Below are 25365 nucleotides of genomic sequence, written 5' to 3'. Positions count from 1 at the left end.
TATTGGGTCATCAGAAAAACTAGTATTATTATAGCTTTTTATAGTCTTTTCAAAATTGTTTAAAAATCTATTAACGACTTCACGTAATATTTTCTCTTTGCAATGTATTGTGCATTTAAAATTTCCTCCTCTTGTAACAATAAACTCTTTCAACCAACGACACTATATTTGTATAAACCCCAACATGAGTTCTTTATGGTATGTTTAATAACGTTGCTAGACGTTTATAAGGTTTCTTTTGTAACAGGTTTAATTAAGTTTAATTAGGTCTTTTTAAGTTTATTTTAAGTAGTCACTTATTATTTCAACAAATCTGTTATGAAAAAGTGAAAAATATAAGCAAAAGTTCATTTTATTTGAATCCTTAGATAGTTATTTTATTATCAAAAATGTTTCAAGAGTAAAAACCAGAGGTGCTCAATTACCTTATTTTACTTTAAACACCTACATGTAATAAAAAACTCATTTATGAGACTTAAAAATTCTCAGTTGTTCAGGTTTACAATAATTCTTAGTACTTTCTATACTAATACTGACCATATAAAATCATAGTTTATACATATTTGAAAAGATATTTTTTAAAGGTAACTTCTTAAAAAATTTTTGAGATCAAATACTGCTTTATAAAGTTCCGCATATTTGAAAAATCTAGCTTCAATACTTTGAACTGATTGATCCATAATAGTATTAAAAACTTCAAATTAAAATATTTTAATAGGGTTTTTTTGCACCTTCGTCAATCGATAATTCATCGGGAAATTTCTTCACCTTTCCATGCATTTTTGTTGGTAATGATTTTATTATTACTAGATCCAAGTCTGTATCTTTTAGTAACTTACTTTGACAGTCAAAGAACAGTTTTGCAGATGTGCTAATAGATTTAAAATCACGTGATATTTTTTTATGGATTCAATGATTGTTTCAACCATGCGACAAAATTTCATGTAATCTAATTTCTCGCAGAAATTCAAAGTCAGTGACAGTGTTGTTATTTTCAGATAATAATTGTGAATTATTATTTGAGAACATCTGTTATTTGACAATAATTATTATTCGCATTAGCCCCCCCCCCCCGACCCACATGTTATTAGTTTTCATACCAGCCTACCGGGAGATTCTCGGTATCCCGGTATCACCACTGCCTAAAACTACTAACATTTTTTAAAAGAAAACTCAATTTGAATGCGTTGTAAAGTTTTTTTAAGAGAGAAAATAATTTAAAAATAAAAAATATATATAATGGTAGACTTTGGTTTAAATCTCCTAATTTGTATAGAAACTTAAAAGTTTTTTAAAAGTTCCATTCTAACTTTTACAGTTCTCTGCTGCACATTCAGAAAACCGATAAAAAAATTTTGAAAATATTGATTTTGAAATTATTTAAAATTATTTTTGGTTCTCCTTTTTTTCTTTTTTTTTTTTCCCCTTGCTTATTGATTCCCATAAGATATTTCAATCTCATATTTAGATATTTAAGACAAATAAAGTATTGCAACCTTTTAAACATTTTTAATAAAAGAATTTTAATAAAAATTTATTAAGTTATATTTACATAAAATACCTGCACTAGAAGTAATTAAAATTTAACGTTTTTCTTCACTGATTTTTTCATAGTTGCGAAAACTGTTCCGCCCTAAAAAAGACTATTGGTCAAAGCATACAAAACTATTGGTCATGTTTTATGTCTAAGATGATGTACGGGATTTGTTTACGCCGTAATATGAAATAACGATCTAGCCAGATCTAAAGTTCCGGTGTATGCTACGATATGATACAAACTGGTATTTGATTTTTTTTTATAGATTTTATAATAGAAGATGTCAATGTCATCGGTTTTTATCTTAGATCTTAAAGGAAAGGTAATTTTTGAGTGTTTCTATTTATTATTAGATATTTTTTGATAGACATGTAATCAAGAACATTGATAAAATGCTATAGTTTTAGAAAGTGGAGTAACTTGTATATAGTGAAAAATAAGTTTGTTTAAGTATTGTTTTTTTGTTTATTCCTTGATCATTTTTTATGTATGTTTTATTTATGTTTAACTAAAACAAAATTATTAAAATGAAGTTCCTATATTATTATTGTTATTTTATATAAAAAGATTAAAGCAATTTGGTTTTGTTTATCTAAATAAGTTTATTTTAAAAATTTATTTTCAAATATGAGGTATTCAAGGTTTAGTAAAATTAAAAAAACGACTAATTAATAAGTATTTATTAAATTATTTTTATAATGAAAAAGTATTCAAGTATATTAAGTTGTTTTTTTAAAAGTGATAATAGTAGGAAAAGTCCTTTACTTATTAATATAGTTTTGATATATCAGAAACTATATTTCTTTCTTCTTAATCTGAAACTTCTGACTTTTGTCATTTTAGATCAATTTCAAAAAAATACATTCTAAATTTAGTTTTTATAATTGTTTTAATTATACTCAATCTAATCTTTAGAAGTGTTAAAAAATCTTTTTTTTATAATAACTATTTCCATTTTTTTTTTTTTTTTGAAAAGTTTCTTAAAGTTTTAATTTATAAAAGTTTAATGATAGTCTTTAAATGTTTAATAATTATTATCTGTTGTATTTAATAGCATACTTACATAATATGCATTGGTGCATATCATATCATATAGTATAACATAAAAATATACTTTTAACATCATATCAATTTATATAACTTAATAATTATAAATTTTTATTTAGAACTTGATATGTCGAACTTATCGTGGAGATATCAACATGAATGTGATAGAAAAGTTTCTTCCACTTGTACTTGATCAAGAAGAGGATAGTGCAGATCAGCCAATAGTTGTTTGTGGAGATGTAACATTTGTGTATATAAAGTATAACAACCTCTATATTGTAGCAATTACTAAAGCGAATTCTAATGTAGCACTTATATTCTCATTTCTTCATAGGCTAGTTAGGGTAAGTAAAAAGATTATCATTTTTTTTACAGGCTAGTTTGGATGAGTGAAAATATTCTTATATCTTCACAGACTAGTCAGATGAAAATATTTTCATTTCATTGCAAGCTATTTAGGGCAAGTGAAAGAGTAATTTGGTTTGTTATTCTGCTCTTTTTATTGGCCAGTTATATGAATAAGTTGAAGCTTATTGCAAGTACATAGAAAAAATATACAGGGTGGCTAGCAGTCCTTGAGATTCTTGAAATCCTGGAAAAGTCCTGGAATTTTATAGGTCCTGGAAAAGTCCTGGAAAAACACCTCTTTTTACAAAAAATCCTGGAAATCCTGGAACTTTTTTTTATAGAGTTATATTCCGTTTATTATGAAAACAAGAAAATAGAATATTATATATTCCGTTTTCTTGTTTTCATCTTTTGCAAAATTTTAGTTTGATTATGTATTTTCTGGAATGATCATAATATTTTAATTAATTTTACTATATTTATTATTAATTCTACAAATTATTTAGAAAGTAAAATATACAAATAATATATATATAAAAATTAATATATAATATAACTAACATAATGCCCAAGTCAAAGAACTGTCGTTTCCAAACAGAATGGCTATACAATAAAAAGTATTCTTCTTGGGTAAAATTTTATTCTTCAAATTCAAAGAAAGCAAGATGTAATTGGTGTCGAACAGGTATTAATATTTCTAACATGGGAGTATCTGCTTTGGATTCTCATGCAATTGGTAAGAAGCATAAAGAGCATGCAAGGACACATAATGCAGCTGATATATTATTTACAGGTAGTTTTTTAGTTATTTGATTTGATCTTTTACTTTTTATTTTTAAAAATGTTTTTGAATTTTGGAATGCTTGGAGCAAATTGATTAGCTGTGCACTTTACCGGATATTAATTATTTTTTTTTTACACATTTCATTCCTAGATTTTACTACAGAAATATCTGGCTATAAAGCAGCTTTTGTTAACTTACAAGAACATTTTCCCAATTCAAACAAGGTTTTAAATGACAAAATGGCACAACCTACTATAGAGAATCTTTAATCTCCAGCTCTGGTTACCAAGGCAGAAATATTATGGATCTTAAATGTTGTAATGTCGCATTTTTCTTTAAGATCATGCTTAAATTTAATTGAAATATTCTAATCTATGTTCTCTGATAGTACAATAGCATCAAAGTTTGCATTAAGCAAACAAAATGTGGCTACCTCATAAATTTTAGTTTAGCACCATACTATTGAGAGCAACTTATATCTGAAGTAAGAGCATCACCGTATCTTTGTTTTGTTATATGATGAGAGTATGGATGTAATCTTTAAAAATGAACAAATGGACTGTGGAGTTAGATACTGGGATTCAGGTGTTGTAAAAGCTAGATATATTGATTCTAAATTCCTCAGACGCCCTAATTCACAGAATTTATTTGACAAACTTATTGAAGCAACAGAGATGTTTGATCTTGGAAAACTAATTCAAGTATCAATGGATGGTCCTAATGTTAATTGGGAGGTTCTAAAAATGTTAGATGAACATAGACAGGAAAAATGATATTCTGATATAGGTAATATGGGGAGTTGCAGTTTGCACATTATTCATGGTGCTCTACAGACAGCAATAAATTCCCAAAAGTGGGAGTTAGAAAAAATATTTTGTGCAATGTATGATCTTTTCAAAGAGTCACCAGCTAAAATAGATGAATATATTAGAGTTTGCGAAACTGATCTGCTTGCTTTGCCGTAAGTAGAAAAAAATATAATAATAAATTATCTTATCTTTTAAAGTTATATATAAGTTAAGAGCATTTCACTATTTATATTTTTGGATTTTATTGTTTCACAGTTTCTGCTCAACTCGCTGGGTAGAAGATGAAGGTGTGGCTTCTAGAGGCATTATTGTAATTGGAGGCATTATTGTATTAGAATCACTATGCAAAAGCAGACGTTCTAAAAATAAGAGCTATGAAGTTTTGGTAGATCATCATCTTCACAATTTTGTACCTTTGCGAATGCAGGTTTTCAAAGATTTTGCTAAAAAATTGAAAGGATTTCTAGTTCTATTTCAAACAGACAAACCTATGGTTGCATTTTTATCTAACAGTTTAGAAAGCATATTGCGAAGTTTGATGAAAATGATTCTTAAACCAAACATTTTAAATGAAGCTGCAACTGCATATAGTTTAATTAAGATTGAAGTAGGTAAATCAAACAACCACCTAGATATAAACAAAGTTGAATTCGGAACAGCACTAAAACAGATGCTAAGGTCTCTTTATTGTAAACCAGAAGAGAAATTAGAGTTTATAATGGAATGTAAGCAGATTATCATAGTGTTATTGCAAAAATTACAAGAAAGATGACCATTGAAATATTCTTTAGTGAGGAATGCTTCATCTTTGTCTCCAAATGAAATGGTTCAAAACAAAGAAATATCCGCTGTTAAATTCAAGACTCTAGCTGAGAGATTAAGTGCATTAAAATGGCTTTCAACCGATGATGCAGATGATGCAAAACAACAATATGATGAATTTGTTAGTGCAGAAAGTGTTCAATTTAATGAAAAGTTTGAGTCTTTTAACAAGTTAACTGATTCTGTTGATAAATTTCTTGCTGTCTATTTACACAAAACTCTGAAGTATTCAGCATTGTGGAAAGTCTGTGCTATCATTTTTGTGTTATCTCATGGCCAATCTGATAGAACGAAGATTCAGTGTCAACAAACAGTTGTTGGTCGAAAATCTGCAAGAAAGATCTCTTATTTCTCAAAGAATAGTTTATTATCATATCAATTCTCATGACATTGTTATTCATCAGTATGAGCTCCCCAACGATCTTTTAAAAAATTGTAAGCTAGCATACAATCGCTACAATGCAGTATTGAAAGAAAACAAGGATCAGTTAAAGTTAAATGAAGTAAACAGGAAACGTTAATTGATTGATGGAGATATTTTAGTTTTTAAAAAACAGAAAGTGTTAGAAAGTGCATTGAAGTTCTCAAATCTGATGCTGACAAGTTAAGCATTGACGCAGAAGTAAAGAGAGACTTCACTGTCCTTGCAAAAGCAAATTCTTTTAGAAACACAATTTTAGAAAAAGAACAAACAATTAAAGACCTTGATCTTTCATTAAAAAAACTGGAGCAATCCAAAAAAGAGATAAAATAAAAGTGTTATAATATATATATATATATATATATATATATATATATATATATATATATATATTTATATATATATACACATACATATATATATACACATACATATATATATATATATATATATATATATATATATATATATATATATATATATATATATATATATATATATATATATATATATATATATATATATATATATATGTTTGTATGAGTTTGAACAAACTTTAATAAATATATGTATGTATATATGATTTATATTTAACGCACAAGCAATTATATGTATGTATGTATGATTTCTATGCGTATTCAAATATAAATATGTAGTTGTTTTGTTTTAAGTCAATATATTTTGCATTTACTGGTCCATTTTATTGTCGAGAAAAAATCAATATATCCTTGAATAACCTAAAATTTCCTTGAATAATCCTGGAAATATCCTGGAATTTAAAATTTACTTTTAGCTGGCCACCCTGATATATGTAAGTTATGCTTGTAAGATGAGTTGCAAGATGCAATCAATCAACAGTTTTAGATAATTGACAAATTTTAGATAATTTTGACAAAACTCTAGGTAAGCATTTTCCACTAAAACCTCTTACCAAAAAATAATTTCAGTCTAAACACAAGTTTTGAATAATGCAAAGAGTTTTTAAATCTAACAAAGATAAATTATAATTAAAAATTTAAATTCATTAACTCTAGTAAAAGATTTTGTTTATTTAAATTATACTAGATAACATTTTGTTTATTTAAATTATACAAAAATTCTATAAGCAGTTTATTAAAAATGCATAAGAAGTCTGTTTAAAAAACAATATATTAAAAAGATTTATAAATAGTTTGTGGTGTTCCCCTAAACTTTAATTTGTAACTATGAATGAAAGAACCTTCTTAACCTAGCCTGTCAATTCAGAAATCCCCCAAGTATCCTTGGGCTTCTGCTTTTCTTGATATACATTAATGAATTAAATACATGTCCTTAAAATGTGTTTACCATTTTGCTGATGACACTAATTTGCTTAGAGTTAAAAAAATTCTGTTGACATAGTTCAAAATAAAACCAAGGAGGTTATTTCATTAATTTTAAACTGGATGAGAACTAATAATATTTTACTTAATATTAAAAAACTGAAATTTCAAGATTTGCCTTAAACTTTCTTTAAAATTACTCATAAACAATCATTTTCACTAGCCTATAAATAAATTCTCTATATTTTTTGCTTTCACTTAATAATAATACTTTTTTTTACTAATACCATTTTTACTATTTTTACTATTGCTATTAATAACTTTGACCTTTTATAATTTACTATTTTATTATTAGTTTTTTTTTAATTTATTTTTTTTTTGCTATTTTTTATATTTTATTATTTTTAATTATTATTATTATATTGTTTTAATTATTATATTGTACTATATATAATATCAAAATATAATGATTCCTTATTTATTTATTTTTAATATGCATATATATATATATATATATATATATATATATATATATATATATATATATATATATATATTATGATATACGCATGATTTACAGTAAAAAAAATAAAAATAAAAACATTTTATTAAAAAAATTAAAAATAAATTTTTTTTATTAAAACAATCATTTTCACTAGTCTATAAAATTTTATTAAAAAAAATAAAAATAAAAACATTGTTTATATTGTTAAAAACATTCAGAATGTTTTTAAAACATTCTGGTCAATTAAATTTGCATTTTTGTGGTTTTTTTAAAAAACGATAATTTGTAATTAAATTAATGGCTTTTACTTTTGTCCAACACGAAAATGTTGGACGAAAGTTAAAAGTAATTAAAAGTGACGTATGTGTTGGCGTAAGAATCACTTTTTTCCTTCCGCTCTTCCCAAAGACAACAAACTATAGATCTATATATATATATATGTATGTATGTATGTATATGTTCATATGTGTATGCTATATATATATATATGGCAGGCCTTGTTAAGAAGCATTATGCAGCTCCCATTTTGGCTGCGAAAAGGCGATTTGCCTACGCGTTCAACAGTTTTGCGTTACGCAAAAACTTTTAGCTTTCAATATATTTAAATTATCTTTTGATATCGTTTACGTGATGTTTATTCAGAAGAAATAGTCGTAAGTAAAAGTATTAAACCGTAATTGTAAACTAATAGATTTTTTGTTAAAGAAACAGTTTGTTTAATAATTTTGTTGTTGTTGTTAAGAATTAGTTAAAGAAAATAAAGTGTATTAAGTTTTATCTTAACGAATTGAATATATATATATATTCCTTTTGAATATAAAAATTATTTTTTGTCATAATAGTTTAAAAAATGCAAGATTTATTTTGATGTAAATATTTTATTAATAATATATTTTGTTTATTGTTAATTCAATAATGTAAAGTTTTAATAAAGTTTGTTTAATTTGAGAAACTAACTTAACAAATGATAAAATAAATAAAGGATAAACCTGAGAAAATAAAAGCATAAAACTAATACATTTTTTAATTTAAAAGCGTTTCAATTGATAGTTTAAACCTAATAATTTTCTTTAATTGCCACGTTGTTGCGCATATGTTGATAAATTTGTATCATTTATGAGGCGCGATTGTCATATCAGCATTGGTCCAGCGTTGTAATCCTTCTAACGAAATTTTTTTTTAATGTTTCATTTGCTTTGTAGACATTTTTTTAAATTCTATGTAGTGACTTTGTAGTGACACTTTTAAAATAAAATGAAAAAATGAGTTTTATGCTTTTTTTAAACCTGCTAAATTAAAACATGCAAAGTGTCGTGGACAAGTTGTCAAAACAAAATACTGTGTGCGTGGTAGTATGAAGTGTTCGACTACATGTCTTTACTGAGAAGGCTTGATATATATATATATATATCATGGGTTATTCTTTGTTTTTTGACAACGTCGACCGTATTTGGGCGCGGTCCAAGTTCGAAATTGAGAGCCTTTTTTTTTCCTTTTTTATAGCAAATATTGTTTATTTCGCAAAAAAATGCCTACATTCTGAAATTTTTCTGCCAAATTTTGCTGTTGTTGGGGGTACTGCCACCCATATCATTTCTTTTTTTATACATTCACAAAATTATTAGTAAAACATTTTTTAATGTATTATAGTAACAGAATTTTTGTGTGTGTGAAATATATTGATTTTTTTTGTTTTATGTTTAGGTTTTTACTGAATATTTTAAAGAGTTGGAAGAAGAAAGTATAAGAGACAATTTTGTATTGATTTATGAACTTTTTGATGAGCTAATGGATTTTGGCTATCCGCAAACTACAGATACTAAAATCCTTCAAGAGTGCGTGTTTTTTAAGATAAATGTTTAATTTATTCTTATAATCAAATGTTTAATATTAAAATTTATTTAAAACACATTACATTTTATGCTTTTTTAGTTTTTATCCAGGTATAATGCTATCATACCTCTATTAGAGGTTAATTCAATATTTTTTATAAATTGTTAGAATGGCTAATAGATTTTTTATTTCGTATTATTTTCATTATTATTAATATAATTTCTATTTCTATGGATATCAACAACTAATATTTAGCTTTTTTTTTAAGTTTAAAGTTCAGGCAACAAAATTTTTTTTCTTTTATTATATAGATACATAACACAACAGAGTCATAAGCTAGAAACAGCACCAAGGCCACCTCCAGCAGTAACAAATGCAGTATCATGGAGACAGGAGGGTGTAAAATATAGAAAAAATGAAGTTTTTTTAGATGTTATTGAATCAGTAAATTTGTTAGTTAATACCAATGGAAATGTACTTCGCAGTGAAATTATTGGTAATGTGAAAATGAAGGTTTATTTAACTGGAATGCCTGAACTCAGACTTGGTTTGAATGACAAAATTCTCTTTGATAATACTGGTCGTAAGTTTATTTTGATTATAAAATTGATGTGAAACTCAGCTTCTATATGAAAATCTAGTTTCAAAATGGTGTAACACTTTTTTTAAGTTTTTTGATGGAGATGCCTAAAAGATATAATTCTGAAATTTTTTCCTAGTGTTCTATATTTAACAAATTCTATTATACAAAAAAACTGCAAGGGTTTTCTTTTTAAAATCAGATTTATTTGCATTTAAAGTTTTATAATAAAAAAATAAGAACAAATCGTTAATTTAATAATGAAAAAATTTATTTAAATTATATGTATTTACTTATTGCATTTTAAAAAAAATTGGTAGAATCTCAGTATTTCAGGTAGAGTTCTAACATATAAACTTGTTTGCATTTCACAAAAAAGATCTTTATTTTATGCAATCTTTATGTTTTATAGCTGAAGGATTTTCTATTTAAGAGTCTTAAAATAATAATTATTTTAAAATTATTTCTTACAGAACTAAAAAATAGTATAACAATATGAATGATAAAAAGAGATGTTCAATAGGATTAATAAAGAAAGAAGTTTGTCACAAACAAACATATGTAAAATCCAAAGATATCAAGAAAGTTTCAAGTCATAATTTTGATAAAGACTTGATAATTAGTTGTTCTGGTATTGAAATTAATGAAAATACAACAGTTTGCCTACACCATGAATATGTTTAATTAAAACGTTACTCAATAATCCACATAACTTGCTGTGATCCATTTTATTTACACAATGGAAAAAGAAGAAAAGGTATTACTACTTAGCCATAAAACTTTTTTAAAGCTTTATTGTAATTATATATAAGATTTTTTTTTTTGCAAAACTCTCACTGAAGCAGTAACTATGTTTTTAGGAGGATGTAAAGAAATTAATATCCAACTTGCTGGAAAATTCAAAAACATTGGTATTAATTTTATTCCTGGAGAAAAGATATGTCCCTCATGTTAGATTAAATTGATGTCATTTAAGGATAATGGACCAGGAGAACTGACTTGCAGCCAGATTTATGAAGATAAAGATAATGAACTAACTATAAATGAATTGTTAAAAGAAAATCCTAATTCTTCTTTGACGGTTATGAACAAGAGTCCTCTTAAAATGCATGCTGTGAATAGACACTCAAGAGTTGCTCTTGGTAAAAAGAAATTATTGCATGTTCAAAAAACAGTAAAGTTAGGTATTGCAAGAACTTTAAATATACATGTTGATCAGTTAAGCCAATAAGATTCCTTCAATAAATTATCTAAGGAAGTTAAAAATAAAGCAAATGACATGGATATACTTATAGGAAAAATCGAAGAAAAAATATTAATTTCAAATCGGAATCAGAAAATTCAACTACTGACACTGGTTCCAATTTCTTGGTCTAACAAAGATATAGAAAGAGAATTAAGTGTTACTGATTATATGGTGCAGATATCACAATAATTGCTACTGAAAAATGGTATTTTATTGTTCCCTGAAAAAAAAAAGGAAAAAAAATCAAGAGACTGTAGATAAAATGATTGAATTTTATTGTAACGATGAAAATAGCAGACAAAGGGCTGGTAAAAAAGATTTTGTGAGTATAGCTCAAAAATCTCACATGCAAAAGCGTTTGATTCTCTCTAAAAGAACTATATCTAAAAGAACTATATGCTAAGTGTAAAATCAGTCCAGATATAGGGACTTGTTTTTCTAACTTTTGCTCACATCGTCCAAAATGGTGCATTACAGTAGGAGCATCTGGTGCGCATACAGTATGTGTGTTCACCTACCATCAAAATGTTAAGTTAATGATTAGTGCAGTTGAATTATCAAAGGATTATCATGAACTTATTGATATGCTTGTTTGTAGTAGGGCTAACAAGAATTGCATGATACATTGTTGCCCTTTGTGTCCAGAAGATTCTAAATTAAGAAATTATCTTGAAAATGAGTTGAGTTCTCAAGAAGACATTGATGGAGATGATGATTGTTGTATAGATTACAAACAATGGAAGACAACAAACCGATCTGAGCTAGTAAGTCTAACAGAAACCACAACTAGCTTCATTAATAATCTGACAAATAAGTTGCAAAAGCTTACAGTTCATTCTTATATTGCGAAAAGTCAAGCTGCTTATTTAAGAAAATTAAAAGATTACTTAGAAATTTAAGTATTAAAAAGTATTAGAAATTTAGAAATTTAAGTATTAAAAAGATTAGTCAGAAAGTTAAGTAGTACTGAGGTCATTGTCCTTTGTGATTTCTCAGAAAACTATAAGTTTGTAGTACAAGGCGAATTACAAAGTTTTTACTGGAACTAAATTCAAGCAACATTGCATCCAACAGTAGTTTACTATAAAGTAGATAATGTTCTCAAATGGGATTCAATATGTTTTATCTCTGATGATTTACTGCATAATGTAGATATGATATATCATGTGATGAAGTTAACAGTTGAACATATTAAAAGCAATATTTCTCATCAAATAGAAACTGTTCATTACTTTTCAGATGGGTTTCCTCTCCAGTACAAAAACTGCAAATGTTTCATAAATATATGCCACCATGTACAAGATTTTTCTATGAAATGTACATGGTCTTTCTTTGTTACAAGTCCCATTAAATCACCCTGTGATGGTATTGGTGGGGCTGTTAAACAACTAACTTTAATTGCTATCCTTCATTGAACCACAACAAATCATATACTTACAGCATCTGCAATGTTTTATTTTTGTCAAAATGAAATCATAGGAATTAATTTTTATTACATATCTAAGGAGTCAAACATGATAGTCCAAATTAAAATGGAGCAAAGATATGCAACTGCAAAAATGTTACCAGGCACTCGCAGCTATTACAATTTCATTCCAATAAGTAACACAAAAATTGGAACTAAAGTCGTTTCTGAACAATTGGAGTATTCATTTGTTTTTAATTTTCAAACTGATGAGATTATTAAAGAATGCTTGTTTAATATAAGCATTGGAGTGTGTGTATTAGGTATATGATAAATTTTAAATCAATTAGCCTGGGGTTCTAAATGATGAACTTTTGCCTATAAATCACAGAAATGACATTGATTTCACCATACCTTGAAAAAACTTCCCGCACCTAAGACAGTTTCATATTTAACCATACAACACATAGCGGTCCAAAGGCTATTAATTATAATATGTCAGCTTTATATACAATACACATGAGAAATACATGAGAATGAGTACCTATACTGTCTTACAGCATTTGTAGTGATGTTAATAATCTTTCAGATTTGTGTATTAGTATTAATAAATTTACAGTTAAGATATTTGTTTGTTCTGCAAGAAGAGCGAATGTCCTCCATCAACTTTACAGCTCTCTCCGCTACTATGTTGGATCAAGGCACATCAAGCACTAATGGTTCCTTCTTCTAGTGGGTAGAGAAGCATTTCACAGCTTTGGAACACTTAAGTTAGGATATTGCTGACAGCAGGTTTTCATAAGCCGCCTCTGCATAGTGCTGGTTTGAAAACCAGGCCCGCGACCATGTAGTTGCAACGAAATTGCAAGTTATCCTCAGCTGTTCTCACCAGTTTGGAAGAATGAAAAATGCAATAAGCACAAAAATGCCTCTTGAGTTCCACCTGGCACTGTGCAGTGATGGCAGCTTGTGCCATTTGATACGAGGCTATTTTTCCTCATTTTTGTAAAACTTGTATGATTCACAAAGCTGAAAAAGAAATTTAAAGTCATCTCTCCAGCCAAGGTTCTCATACTCTGCTACCACTGCTGTGCCCTTGTAGGCATTTTTTAAATCATCATAATACTCCATAATCTCATCAATAAATTTGTAGTTAATGTTAGGCGACTGTGACTGTATAGGAAAAAAGAAATCCAACACATGGCGTAGAACAAGATCAAGAATGTGGTGTTGGCAGCCGATGTATTGAGGTTCATCGAATCCCTTGTCTCAAAATGTTTTCTGAAGCTTGGCTAAAACTCCATTCTTGCCACCAGTATTTACAGTTGTTGTGTCAGAGATGATCATCTAAATACTGTTCCATGCATTGTAATCATCAAGTAGGTCCTGTAGTGCTTTATATATGTTTGCAGAGGATCCACTGTCACAAACCAAAATGCCAAGTTTTAATGTTCTTTTGTCATTTTTCAAGCACACAACTTGGTACTCAGTCTTGTCAATTTTCTTACCATCAAAATGCAAAGAAAATTTCTCTTCAGAGATCAGTTCCATGAGGCAGTTCTTAACTTGTTCTGCATCTCTGATTGTTCGACGCCAGACTACAGACTGTGATGGTGTTGGGACACAAACTCCATCCTCAGCCAGACTTTGAAGCACCCGTGACGTTTTTCTGGTTGACAAAGAGTGACTAGACACTAGTTTGGCAGCAGACTTAGTTGACTCGCTTGTTGCATGCTTTCTAGGAGATTCTCCTGGAACTGCCTCCGAGTCACCACTGCTGCTTCTTTCCTCAGAATCCTCACTATCGCTACCGGAAAGTGGTACGGAGATAACGGCTTGGTTTGTCGAGGGTTCTGATGTGCTTTTGGCCCTTTTTGATGGATGGATTGTTGACATAAGAGCCACTTTCATAGTTGTATATCCCACCCTGCCATCTGATTCAATTTGTACTTTGTACAGTTGTTTGTCCTCACTACAAAGCCAATTTCCATCTGGTTTTGTTATATCAAACAGATGAGCAAAATTTTCTTCAAATACTTCATTTGGTCGCTTTCTGTGATTCTCAAATGATGTGATAAGTTTGTCAACATTAGTAGACACTTGTTGTTTGGAAAGAACAGGAAAATTAAACTTCTGCCAAAGATTCATCAATTCCTCGGATATTTTTGTTAGTCGATCATGTCGTCCTTTCAATTCATCAAAGAGTCCGAAGAATCTTCCAACGATATCTCTGTTGGAAGGCATTTTATAGCAGATCGCAAATTAATACTGCAAATAAACAAAAATTGTTTGAATGATATGAACAACTATACAATATACAATATTATATATTTACAATTTTAAAAATCAAAGTCAAGCATAAGGAAGTAAGAACTGGGAATAAAATCAAGTGAAAAATCGAAAAAGTTAAAAGTGGTGAGGTGCTAGGTGCAGGAGGTTTTTTTGTGATCCAATGAAATAAACCTCAAAACAGTGATCTATTGGTAAAAGTTCATCAAATGCAACATCAGGAAAATTAAAATTTTGAAAAAAGTTTCTTTGTCATATACCTAGTGTGTATGTTTGATATATGATGAGAGTCCATGGATCGGACTAGTTGAGGAGATTGATGTTAAAAGGCTTTGAAGGTAGTTTCATGCATCCATGTTACCCTTTAAAGTCATGTTATTGGCCTTCTAGAGATGATGTATGCTGGGTTCCATCAACAAACCTATTGTTAATGATTAATATCCCAACAACTGTCACAGGAAGACAATACAAAATCAGTGAAGTTGATCGTCAACGCGTTGAAGACAGCTGGGCAAACTTTAAACCAGAAAACTAATTTTTTATAAAACTGTTAAAGATTGTTAATTCTTATTGCCTTCTAATTTTAATTTTTCTTATTAAAGTTTACTTATTTCAATTTGTTTATTTATTTGTTATTGTTCAATTTATTTCTATATTTTTTGGTTTATTATTTTAAGACTTTAAATGCAAATGAATCTAATTTAAAAATAAAACCCTTGCAGTTTTTTTATATTATGTAGTTTGTTACATATAGAGCCTTAAGAAAAAATTTCAGAATCATATCATTTAGGCATCTCAAGATAAACATTTTTTGTACAGGGCGTCAAAAAACATAGAATAAGTGTTACACCATTTTAAAATTAGATTTTCATATAGAAGCTTGATTTTGGGGGATTTTAGCCATCAGTTTTGAGTTCCTCACTTTAACAAATAGTTAGATAAACATTTTTACCACTTTTGAACAAGTATTTCATAAGTTAAAGCTAATTGTGTTGTGCAATTATCTAAAAAAAGAAATGAAAAAAAAGTCAAAAAAGACATAGGGACATTTTAACATTAGAGACAAATAGTGTCTAAGAGTGATGGAAGCACTTAGTAGTATTTGAACAGGAGTTAGTCAACATTCTTTTATTTAAAAGTTTGTAAAAGTAGATTTTTTATCTATTGAAATAGCAAAAAATTCTAATGCAGTTGGATTGAAAAAATATGTAATGGGCACTACTGCAAGAGTTGGCATTACCAATGTTTTTAAATATTTATGAGGTGTAAAGCTATTTTTCAATCACCAGTAGTAGTTTCAATCACCAGTAGTAGTTTCAATAACCAGTAGTAGTTTCAATCACCAGTAGTATCAATCAGTAGTAGTGCATTTAGTAGCTTTACTTGGTGTTCATTTTTGCTGAAAGTCATTAATGCAGCATGGTGCGTTTAAAAAATAAAGTCCTTAGCAAAGTGTCTTTGATCTGTGTGGGCACTATTTAAATTCATTGACTTGACTGAATGTAATTTGGTTTTTAAATGGCACTGAATGTAATGTGGTTTTTAAATGTACTTTTGCATAAAATAATTTTGTAAAATATAAGGGAACAGAAGTAAGTGAAATCAGACAATAATTTAACAACAATAGTTTCATTCCTTTTTTTTTAAATTGAGAACTAATATTGGCTGGTTTTCAATGAATTGGTAGTTCACTAAGCTCAACAGATGCTGTAAATAAATAGGGGTAAAGCTATTCCATATGCACAGTTTTTTAAGATTAAAGGTTTAACAAGATCTGCTCGACACAGTTTTTCAGTATTTATAAGTTTTATCTGTTAAGAATGTCATTGTAGGAGATATTATCTTTTTTTTATTTACTTCTGATTTTTTAAATAGAATAAATGGTTTGTATGCCACATTGTCAAAAAAAAAAAAGATTATACATTTCCTGGACTGATTTGCCATTAAAACACGTTAACCATTACACATAAGAAAACAACTATTCATTTAATTTAAATCTGCTTTCTAATATTCGCTAATGAAAACTCCTTCATAAAACTTTTATGAGCAAACAAAATTTTAGAACTTAAAATAAAGTGTCCTTTTCAAATATTTCCTAGAATTGGATGTGATTCAATTTGGAACAACCTAATCTTTTGTGTTGTAGTTTTTTTTAAACATCTTTGCTTCCAACAAGGCGGCAAGAAACCACTATCAGAGTTTGAAGTTACTGGAAGAGAAAAGATAAAGATTGTAGAGCAAGATAACGATTGATAGACGACTTAAAAAATTGCAAATTATATGAATCAGGAAACCAAGATGAAGGAAGCGAATTCCAAAGAACTGATGTTCGAGGAAAAAAACTAGAGGAATAAGAATTTTAAGAGCATTTAGGAACAGTCACAGAAAAAGGATGAGACTTAATTGAATAATGAGTAACACGAGAATGAATTTTAGTCCTGTATGTTCAAAAGATGTTTAAAAGACAACTTTTTTACATTCTGCACCTACTGAGTATTCAGTGGGCACAGGACCTAAAAAAGATATCTTTTGAACATTCAAAAGACCTCCAAAACATTCAAAAGATCTTCAAAGCGTTCCAAAGACATTTAAACGATGTCTTTTTTATGTCCCGTGCACAGTGGGTAGTATAATTTCTAAGATACGAGAAACCTTTGATCATTAAATTGCACATCAAATATTTAACAGCATAATATCAATATAAAAATATAATATTGAGCAATATATGTAATGCTGGAAGAATGTTTCCATTTATTATTTATTTGGTTTTTTTTCTTCTTAATAAAGCATATTAAAAAATGCTATTAAAGGATAGTATTTTGTTGAGTAAAAAATCATTAAAATATAAATTTTTATTACATTTTGTCAAGACTGTAACTATTAAAAAAAAAAAAAAAAAAAATAGAAATTCAATAAAAAATTCATTCAACAAATTAGTTGAACAATGAATGAATAATATTTGTCTACAGTAAAAAAAAAACATACAATCTATTCCTTTAAAAAAACACAAGAGCCAAGAGCTGCTTAATTTTTGCAGCTCGGACTCTATTCTGTATATTTATCCTAATAAGTAACTATTATTGTAAATAACAAGTGCCACCCATATTTGTTCAACTTTGTTTGAACATAAAATTCATCTTCAACTGGATGAGATACAAAATTAATCCTTTTTTTTTTTCAACATTGTCACTTTCAATAAGGCTGCAAGCAACCATTATTAGAATTGGAAGTTACTGGAAAAGAAAAAATGAAGTTTATAGAGCAAGATAACCATTACCAGGCGCCTAAAAGATTGCAAATTATATTAATCAGGAAAACAAGATGAAGGGAGCGAATTCCAAAGAACTGATGTTTGAGGAATAAAACTAGACAAATAATAATTTTTGGAGCACTTAGAAACAGTCACAGTAAAAGAATGAGACTTAATTGAATGATGATCTATGTATATTGCAACACCACCACCAATTCTACCATCAATTCTCCTTTTTTATTATTCAACCAAGTTGTCTTCAAATATAAACACATAATGTGGTCAATTGGCTTTTAGTTTTTTTAAATTTGCTGATTTTGTTTCCACACATAGCATATAAAAATGTAGTATCAGCAGTTGAGAGTTTAGCATATTTATTTCTTGTCTAAATTGAAAATATTTCCATTTGCTCCATTAAAATCAAGTAGTATATACACATTTTTTAGGTTACTAACATTTCTTAATTATTTAAATTGATACTAAGGATGATTTGTATCAATTTAAATAATTCTCAACTAAAATTGGGCACCTTATTTCTTTATTTTTTTTGACCGCAATCTTATGTTTTTTGTTTTAACATTGGCTCTCAGTTATTAAGATTCAGCTATTGTATAAGTTATTACATTCTTTTTTATATCTTTCATACTGTTCATTGACAGATGTATTTACTACCAATAGTTGCCAATAGTTACCAATAGTTGCTGAGTGATAAGTGAGTTATAAACGATTTTAATTTTACTTTTTAGGTCTGATTTTAATTTTACTCATTTGGTTGATTTTAATTTTACACCAATTCGAGCCATGATAGAGAGCAACACAGGACCAAAGATAGATCTTATGGTGCCTTTAAAAGATAGATCAAAGATGGTACCCTTAAAAGATAGATCAAAGATGGTACCCTTAAAAGATAGATCAAAGATGGTACCCTTAAAATTACTGTAATTAAAAGAGAATTATATCAAAAATTGAAACTGAACTTAAAGTGAACTTTAAGACAACATTTATTAGGAAAAACTTAATGAATGTTGTCTATCAAGTATAGCTTTAATACTTGAATTCAAAAAAATGATTCGATAGTTTTAAAATCTTTCCCAGATATATTATATAAAGATATTTTATAATACATTATAAAAAAGTTTATGGAGAAGACCACTATGCTTTGTTCAAAGCTTCACTACTTCTATCTAACTCTTGAACTTTTCTTTTATTATGGTTAACAAGTCAGCTGTAGAGTGAGAAGGTTGAAATCTGTATTGGTTGTCAAAAAGTTAACTCAAGATGAATAATTACAAGTTTTTTAAAGACTCAAAGACCTTGGTAATAAAGCTGATTAGACAATAGTTTAAGAGTTCAGAGTGATCTCAAGAGTTTTTTTCAAAATTGGAACAACAGAGGAGTTTTTCAGCAGGCAAGAAAACAAAGTTCATTAAAGCACTTGTTAAATAGTTTGGAGAACATTGAAGGCTGGAGAACACTTTTGTAAAATTATAAACATTACTTGTTAACAGTTATACATATTACTGCTTTACTTTTCTTATCATTAAGTTCAAAAATAAATTTTTTTGAGTTGTTCAAGAGAAATAATGTTATGTGTTATCAAGATTTAAACAATCAGTTTTAAAAGCAAGTGAGCTCTTCCTTCTAAAAAAATATAGTGGGTGTCAAATAGAAAACTTTCTTAATTATTAAAAAATGGTAGATTATTCAAAGTTTTTATATCGCACTCAGCTGTTGATTGTTGTTACTATAAATTCTTAAATAATAGCCTGTGTATTACTCTTTTAGTTTGTATCAAAATAAACTAGATAGGTTTTACAGTTCTTGCTCAAACCATAACAACAGCAAAAGCCAGTTAGTGAATGAGCACCTGCGTTTTTATTAAAAACTATTGCAGGACATACTTAATGTGAATGAGTAATGATGCTAATTTTTAACATAATACCATTTTTACTCATTTCAAAGTTTTTTATTATTAAGGTTTCATGATTCCAGAATATTAGATCACTTATAAAATAGGATATTAGAGAGCGATATTTTGAATTAAAAAGAATGTTTTTAATACTGGTAACATACTGAGCCATCTTTACAATGGCTTGGCAATAACAAAATTGACTCATGCCGAATAACAGTAAAAATTAAAATTTCATCATTATTAATTAGTTTATTCATTATCATCATTATTTTTCTGTTCTGTTTAATTTGTTTTATAAGTCATGTTTTTTTTCTTTTAGGTTCAAAAAGCAAAGCAGTAGAACTAGAAGATGTTAAGTTTCACCAATGTGTTCGTTTGTCTCGGTTTGAAAATGATAGAACTATTTCCTTCATTCCGCCTGATGGCGAATTCGAATTAATGTCATATAGATTAAACACTCAAGTAAAACCTCTTATTTGGATCGAGTCTGTCATAGAGAGGCATTCACACAGTAGAGTAGAGTATATGATAAAGGTACTTTTTTATAACTGTTAAATTAGATATTTTGCTCATCTATTGTGATCAGTGTTGTCAGTATAATAAAGACTGTTAACGATAAAGCTGTTTACAAAACATCTAAAGAAGTTAGCAGTTTTTCCAGAATACTGAAACAGAAAAATTAGAGAGTTGTTGAAGGTTAACTGAAATTCAACAAAAAATTGAAAAGTGAGAAAACAGTTTTATTTAGGATGTTGGCATTAACATTAAGATCTCAGAAACCTTTTCTTGCACTCACAACATTTTAAGTTTTCATCTTTTTAAGCTATTTATTTGATGATTATTTAAATGGTTTTCATTTATATATGTATTTTAAATGGTTTATATATATATATATATATATATATATATATATATATATATATATATATATATATATATATATAAATTAGTTCTACTTGAAGTTTCATCATTGCTGGATCATCAGGAAGAGTTCTCTTCCTGATGATTAAGCAATGGTGAAACTTCAAGTAGAAGAAAAAGTTAGATAAGTGTTTTTTATTAAATTTATTATTGCTCTGTTCTTTAAGAACATTAAGCACTCTATTTGTAAAATACACTAACATAATTTACATATATATATATATATATATATATATATATATATATATATATATATATATATATATATATATATATATATATATATATATATATATATATATATATATTAGGGTGTTGACTTTTTGGTAAATTTTTGGTATCTCCAGTTTCCAATATAAAAAACAGATATGAACTATGGTTTGAAAGTAACTGAAAAGTTTGTTTTTATTTAATTTTTGAAAAAGGTCACCATCCTCGAATACACACTGGCTCCCATATATCAATGAATTTTTTTTTCTTCATAAGAATATAAACTTGGGTCTCAAAAGTACCAGAATTTTATAGTGATTTGAAAGTTCATAATGTTTTCTACTAAAACATTTTTAAAAAAATATATTGCAAACAAAATTTCATAGAAAACAACCTTTTCAATTTTTAGTTAAATATTGTTGTTTTTTGTATATAAAATTTAAGCAATTCATTTTTATTTAAAACCATTATTATTTCATTATTATAAAAAATTCAGATATATGGGTGCCAGTGTGTAATCAAGGATCATGGTGGGTGACCTTTTTCAAAAATTAAATAAAACCAATGACTTTTCATTTACTTTCAAATCAAAGTTCATCTGTTTTTTATACTGAAAACTTTATTTTAAATAATTCATATCCCTAATATATATATATATATATATATATATATATATATATATATATATATATATATATATATATATATATATATATATATATATATATATATATATATATATATATATATATATATATATGTATAGATCTTCTAAACTATCTAACCTAAAAAAGCCCTCAAGTATACATATATTAGGCCTTCTCATGAAATGCATGCGGTTGCAAGCCTTAGATGACCACACATATAATATTTTGTTTTGACAACTTGGCCACGTCTTCTTGACGTTATTTTAGCGCGTTTAATAAATGCATTGAATAAGCAAATGTAAACTTATACTAAAATTTAAAGTAAACAAACTAAAAACCGTAAAGAGAAATAAAAGCTAAAAAAAAATATATACAACTAAACTAAAGAAATAAATAACTTAAAGAATTAAAACATGAATAAACCAGAAGAAAAAAAAGCATAAAATGAATACGTTTTAATATATTTTGATTTAAAAGTGTTTCACTACCAAGAATTTATAAAAAATCTATGTTTTAAAGTTGTGCAATCCAAGCTTAATTACTTCAAAACTTGATTATTTAAAAATTTGAAACTTTGATATTTTTTTATGTCTACAAAGCAAATAAAACATTTTTAAAAAGTTAACTATTAGTAGGATTTGAACCCTCATCCAATGCCTATATAACAGTCGCGCCTCATAAATATCGCAATTAATCAACCTAAGTGCTAAGTTAACCTGGTGTTATAGAAAAAATTATTAGCTTTAAACTATTAACTTAAATGCTTTTAAATAAATTTGTTAAGCTTCGATTATTAATTGAGACGCTTTGAAATTAAAAAATATTAGTTTTTTGCTTTTGTTTTCTTTAGTTTGCTTTTAGTTTATGCTCTTTATTTATTTTACCATTTTTTAAGTTCGTTTCTCTTTTCAGCTTATGGTTTGTTTATTTTTATTTTTCTCTTCGAAATAGTTTAGTTTTTTCAGTACATTTTTTAAAACATGCAAATTAAAAATATATGCGAAAAATTGTGGCCAAGTTGTCAAAAAAAAAATTGTTTGTTTGGTCATATAAGGCGTGAAACTGCTCCTGAAAAGGATTATACTGAAAACCCCCGGCAGCAGGCTGGTACATATATCGACTGACAAATAGAGTGGCTCGCAGTGGAGTGCTATTACATTGACTGAGGGTTTGGCATGGGGCACCCATCTTTCCATTTATTATTCTTTGTTTTTGTCTTCTTTTTCTAAAAAAGCCATATCGATTAAGATAAGCAAAAAAAGTGAGCAAATGCTTATATAAATACACTAAAGTAGATCTTATAGCCTGCTACCACAATGACTAAGAGTTAGGCATGGGGCTGCAATCTTTTCTTTTTTTTTCTGAAAATTTAAAAACCCACATTTTTAGATTAAGAATGCAAAAATGATATTAAGTTATATATTATGATATCAAAAATGATATAATGAAGTTGCGTCTTTAGGTTCATCCATAAATTATGTCATGCAATTTTTGACATTTTATGACCACCTCCTCCCCCCGGAATTTACCCATCTACTAAGTAAGATTAATGCACAGTTGATTTTACATTCAACATGTAGATACATCAACTGAGGGTTGCAGTTTGGTCAGATACTCTTATAACTAAAAAAAAGTCTTCTCTAGATTTAAAACTTAAAAAAAAAATGTTGCGTAACAAAATTGGTGGTCCACCCCTTCCCCTTGTAACAAATCATCACAAAATTATCTTCCCCCTAAAGTGTTACATAATTTTTGGTGACCCCTTAGCTATGAATTGTTTGTGTATATACACACACGGACACACACTATATATATATATATATATATATATATATATATAGAGAGAGAGAGAGAGAGAGAGAGAGAGAGAGAGAGAGAGAGAGAGAGAGAGAGAGAGAGTGGTTACTCTTTTTGCTTATCTTTATAGCAAACAGCTATTTCAGAAAAAAAATAAAAAACAAAGAATAATGAAAAAAATGGTCTCTTCTCTAACCTTTAATCAGAGTAGCAACACCCTTTCCAGCAGCAGACTATAAAATAGTCAATGAATGTACTTTAACCTTGATGTATGTACTTAAGCCTCTTTCTGCTCTATTTTAAACCACCCCCCCCCCCTCTGCCTTTTTAGCAGCAGGCTATAAAATAGTCGATGAATGTACTTTAGCCTCTAGTATGTTCTTTCCTCTTCGCAGGAAACCTACAGTATTACAGTAGGTTTCCTGCAATAAACCTATTTCATTATTACAGTAGCTTTGTTGCAGGAAAATTTAACATATTTTTACTCACTTGACTATTAATATTTAGTAAGTCTTGTTCTACTGCTGATTTCTTAACCATAATAACTGAATATTTTGTGTATTAGATGGAAGTGGTCTTGTTAGAATTGCTTTTGACAAACTCAAAGGCTTTCAGTTAAGTGCAACGTTCTAGTCTGATTTTGTAAAAGTATAATGAAATTTGTAATTTTTTTTAATTTTATGATTTCTTAAATAAATTCCTAAGCTCTTTTTATATAGTGTAAAGTTTTGAAAACTGAATCATTCCATTCTAACCACAGTATTAAAGTTGTCCTTGATGGACAGCGTTCACCTTTATTTCTAGGAACTTGTTAAGGTTGCCTCTCTTTATGGTGCTCACAATTTTGTTACTCTTAGTTCTATTTTGTTTATAAATCTCTTATTAGTCCTTGTATGAAATGGTATTATAATGTATAGGCTGGCTCTTCTATGCACTTGGATACTATTTTTCTTTTTTTTTTCTTTTTTTTTTCCGTTTTGTTAACTCCAAACTTAAAGTGGTTGCTTGCAGCTTTGTTAGCAGTGATTATTTTAGCACACATACATTAATAATAATTGTGAAATTTTAGTTAACCATTGAAGTATTTTTTCTTTACTAGGCCAAAAGTCAGTTCAAGAAACGTTCAACTGCAAATAACGTTGAAATTGCTATACCTGTTCCACTTGATGCTGATTCTCCTAAATTTAAAGTAATTTTTTTTTCCTAATCTTTATATTTTTAATATTTTTCTATTATTAGTTGTTATATTTTTATTTTATTTTATTTTTGTTATTAATCTTTTAAAGGGATCCCAAACCTCCGAGACATGTTGTGTTTATATTTAAAAAAATGATTTTCAAAAATGTTTGGGCTAATTTTTTTGATTAAAACAAAAGAATAAATGCATACCAAGAAAAACTAACTTTTTTATTTTAGTTGAAGCCTGCCTTCTCTATTTTGTTGTAGGCCAAAAAAGATAAATGTGTAAAAGATCGATTATGTAAACAAACAAAAAAGTCAATAACATCATGTACAAAAACTCTTAGGAATAAAACACGCTTGAATAAATTATCAAGTCTGTCGAATGTGGTGTAAATTATGCTGACTTTTTGGCCTACAACAAAACAGAGAAGGCGAGCTTCGTCTTGAATAAAAAAGATTTATTCTTTTCTATATCAAAAAAGTTTTAATCAAAAAAATTAGCCCAAACATTTTTTTTTT

General features: G+C 27.7%; 1 protein-coding gene across 1 annotated transcript in view; it reads left to right on the top strand.

Moving 5' to 3' along the window:
* The first annotated feature begins 1694 nt into the window (after positions 1-1694).
* The window catches only part of LOC100215897 (AP-1 complex subunit mu-1), a 29068-nt gene continuing 5397 nt past the window's right edge, over positions 1695-25365 (top strand). The window contains exons 1-6 of the mRNA XM_065801223.1: positions 1695-1859; positions 2704-2928; positions 9279-9409; positions 9719-9990; positions 20409-20623; positions 24764-24853. Coding sequence (XP_065657295.1) covers positions 1818-1859; positions 2704-2928; positions 9279-9409; positions 9719-9990; positions 20409-20623; positions 24764-24853 — 975 coding nt within the window. The 5' untranslated portion in view covers positions 1695-1817. The remainder of the gene's footprint in view (positions 1860-2703; positions 2929-9278; positions 9410-9718; positions 9991-20408; positions 20624-24763; positions 24854-25365) is intronic.

The sequence above is a fragment of the Hydra vulgaris genome, chromosome 07, assembly GCF_038396675.1.
Source record: "Hydra vulgaris chromosome 07, alternate assembly HydraT2T_AEP".
Classification (NCBI taxonomy): domain Eukaryota; kingdom Metazoa; phylum Cnidaria; class Hydrozoa; order Anthoathecata; family Hydridae; genus Hydra; species Hydra vulgaris.
Note: the sequence above shows the minus strand (reverse complement) of the source record. Positions and strands in the feature narration are given on the sequence as shown.